The sequence below is a fragment of the Loa loa genome (genome assembly GCF_000183805.2).
Source record: "Loa loa unplaced genomic scaffold supercont3.523, whole genome shotgun sequence".
Classification (NCBI taxonomy): domain Eukaryota; kingdom Metazoa; phylum Nematoda; class Chromadorea; order Rhabditida; family Onchocercidae; genus Loa; species Loa loa.
Genome location: NW_018108703.1, coordinates 32,309 through 36,074, shown reverse-complemented (window position 1 = coordinate 36,074; position 3,766 = coordinate 32,309). Strand labels below are relative to the sequence as shown.

Below are 3,766 nucleotides of genomic sequence, written 5' to 3'. Positions count from 1 at the left end.
ACGATATCAAGCATTACTATCGTCAAAGTTTTATTATGAAATTTGTCGTCAAACTTTACTATCACAAATGTTACAACATAATATAATATTAACATTCCAGAACTGGTTTTATTTATAATTATTTTTCTCCAATTAGTAACTCCTGCAAGTGTTTGATGATTACATGCAATCAGAACATTTTATTTGCTTATTTTCCTTTTTAATGATAAACTGATGTTTGGCTTATGCGACAGATTATGGTTGGCAGTTATTCTATTACTATTAACTATTTGTAGATTTAGATATTATTAGATGGTTGTAACAACTGTTATCAATACATTGTAGTATTAAATATGCAAAATTGTTTGTAGATATAACTAGTGAATTTCGGGAAAGCTAATTTGTTGAATTCGTTTTTCAGCGATATAGATTTGTTCGGGATGTAATATTCTTCTTGCATAATATTACTAGTTAACAACAAAAATGGTGTAATATATATGTATATATACGAGTCAAATTGGTATACAATGATAAATTATACAATAAGCAAGCAATATGATTAAGTGACAAATTCCTCGTCGCTGCCTTCGATAATAATTTGATTGTCGGTTAGTTGATAGGTCGTTGAGTTGGGGATATGTTACGGGAAATGTATTTAGCGAATAGAAATATCGTTTCATTAATTCTCATTAATTTTTAAAAGACTTCTTTCTTAAAACTTTGTTTCATATGCGTTACAACATGAATATTAATTCGTTAGAAAACATGATTTTACATATGAACAAAAATGAAACTACAAAATATTCGTCTAATTAATTTGTCGCCGAACTTGAATTTAATCGTTTCCTTAGCAGTTGAAATGAAAATTATAAACAACTTGAGGTTTACATATGGCATATCGAATATGAAAGCAAATAAATTGAAAGTCTCGATTTGTATAGCATTAAGAAATGTATTTGCTATAAAGTAATTATTGTAAAATGTGATTTGAAATGCGGAAGAATTACACGTTAATTACTTGTCCAACATTTGTAATAAATGGCTAACAAAACTATTAACTTGAATTGTTTTGTAAATTGAAAGAAAGTTTTAATAAAATGATAAAATTTGGTAAATTTTCCGAGGTTAACACAAATTTTGCCTGTTATTAATACTTTAACCAGTTACATTGTTTACTAACATTTAACAAGTTATGTAATGAAAGATGTATTGTCAGGCTAATTTCAGGATTGAAAAAGTAAATTGATCTGAGTTGAATGAATGAATGAATCGATTAATTAATTAATTAATGAATCAGTGAATGAATGAATAGGATCGAGAATGATTGGAGTAATAGTCAGCTATTATTTGGAAAGATGTATTATATTTAAACAACAGTTTCTCCTTTAATAAAAAAAAAAAAAAACCAAAAAATAAAAAAAAATGATAGTTAATAAATTACTGTCACTACTACTACTACTAGTAGTAGTAGTAGTACTATTACCACTACTATGCTATCGCTCTCATTACTACTACTGCTTAACATCCTTGTAATTCGATCAACATATGAAATTAAATTAAAATGATAATACTGACTAATGAATGCAAAAAAAAAGCGAAAAAATTTTACATAATTTGATAAAATCTTAAATTCTCCTTTTCTATTCTCTTCCTTTGGCATAATTTTCAATTTTGTAGTACATGTTTAATTTAAAATTTAAATGTAAGTAATTAAAAATACAAAAATATTTGAAATTTTTTAGAAATTTAAAGCTTGAATTTCGAAAGGAATTTGTTCAACGATAATTTTATTTCATGCATAATTTTATAAATTCATTTCTTATTTATCAAAAAATGTCACAGCATCATTCTTGGACCTTTTTTTTTTTTTTTAACTGGAACACATTTACCAATGTTAAAAGTAATAAAATTTTTTTCTACTAATAATATTCAAACTAAGGTTGACGTCATTATTGGCGTTTAAATTGAATTTAATTAATTCATTTCAGATTGTTTAAAATGTTATTTCTGATAGTAATGTTTGCAGCAACTAAAGTATTACAATGTGAAATTACTTGTGAAATACCAAATGGTATGAAATCTAATTTTACATGGATTCCATGTTCAAATGGGCCGATTATCTATCACAATATAACGCTTCTGGATGAAAATTGTTTGCTTGTTCTTTTTTTTTTCTTTTTTAAAAAAAAAACAAATTGCTATAAACTATTCGCATATACAATAATGCATGCAATATTTATTTCACATTATGAATAGAGCTTTTATGGATATGGAATTTCCACCGGATTTATCCGATATTTTATTGTACTGTTCGAATTTGTATTTGCACAGGAATTTAATTAATCATTATTGATTATTCATAACCTATCCTACTACAATCATCCTTCTTAATTTGTTTCTGTACAGAATATAAATTAATTGATAGATTTGGAAATTTATTTATTATTATTCAACTACAACATAATTTGAAAATATTGAAAACAAAAAAAAGAAATTAATATTTGAAGTCATCATTAAATTTGTAAAAATTTTAAATTTTCAAAACTAAAAAGAAATTTTTTTTTTTTTGCAGACACAAAAATATATTCGATCGTTGCAAGAAAACCATTTATTATACTGGCTGATATAACAAATACTGGTAAACAATATGATAATTTGAAATCATCCATTAAACTATACAAATGGGGCGGATGGCTTGGCTGTAAATGGCATCGAATTCCAACTTTTGGAATACTGTAAGCTACCATAATACTTATCCACATCATCATCATCATTACCATATCATAATGAACTTTTTAGGAATATATTATATGTAAATTTTGAAATTATCGAATTTTTTTTTTTTCAATAACTATCATATTTTCTCATCAAACTGAATTCCGAAAAAAAAATCCAAAATTTAAAAATTAAAATTAATTTTAATCGTTTGACGCATGTTGGTACATTCACGGATACATAAGTTAAATTTATGCTTTAACATTTGAAAAAAAAAAAAGGAAAAAAATCAATCCTGCCTTCCTGGCTTTAGTTTGCTGTTTTCTTCCATTATCTTTTTGTTCGCGACAGTTTGTACCAACAGAAAAAACTATTTTAAAAAAAAGAATTGACTTTCATTTCTTATTTAAGTCCGAATTTTCAGTTCAACACTAAGTTTTAAATTTCAAATATCGAAATATCTATCTATCTATATATTCATATCTATATGTTACTTCAATTTCCAAATTTTATCCAAATTCCAAAGATACAAATTTCGATTTCATTTCTTATTTCAGTTCGAATTTTCAGTGATGATTTGGTGCAATGTAATAAAAGTGTTCAATGCCCAGTAAAACCTGGGAAGCAGAAATTTCCAGTAATGTTTGACTTAAGTGAAATTCGATTCCTTATCAAAATGCTTCCGGATAATAAGCCGTACAGGATACAAGTTGAAATTGTTAATCAGGAAAAGGAATTATATTCATGCATTAATCTTTGGTCTATAATAAGAACTGTCAACGATTCTCGTTAATGATTAAATTATTAAATTGTTCATACCACTTAATGTAATGCTTCGTGATACTTCCAGTTGCATAAATAAATAAAACATTTTGTTACCTGATCAATTTTAATTAAAAATTCTCCCTACAGTTTCAGTACCTGAATCTAATTAATGTGGATTTAGATTCGAACTCATTTAAATTATTTAAATTTGAAATTAATTTACTTTTGGTGTAGCTATAATATATGGAAAATGAATGAATTAAATATCAAATAAGAGATAGTTAAATTCAATTTTTGTTTCATATTC

At 25.5% G+C, this 3,766-nt stretch overlaps 1 protein-coding gene across 1 annotated transcript; it reads left to right on the top strand.

The window, feature by feature from the left end:
* Positions 1-1,977: 1,977 nt before the first annotated feature.
* LOAG_10954 (hypothetical protein) lies at positions 1,978-3,574 on the top strand (the record flags this gene model as incomplete). Its single annotated transcript, XM_003146477.2, has 3 exons — positions 1,978-2,131; positions 2,552-2,714; positions 3,265-3,574. 3 exons carry the CDS (start codon positions 1,978-1,980, stop codon positions 3,485-3,487), a joined length of 540 nt encoding a protein of 179 aa, XP_003146525.1. The 3' UTR covers positions 3,488-3,574.
* Between the last annotated feature and the right edge of the window lie 192 nt (positions 3,575-3,766).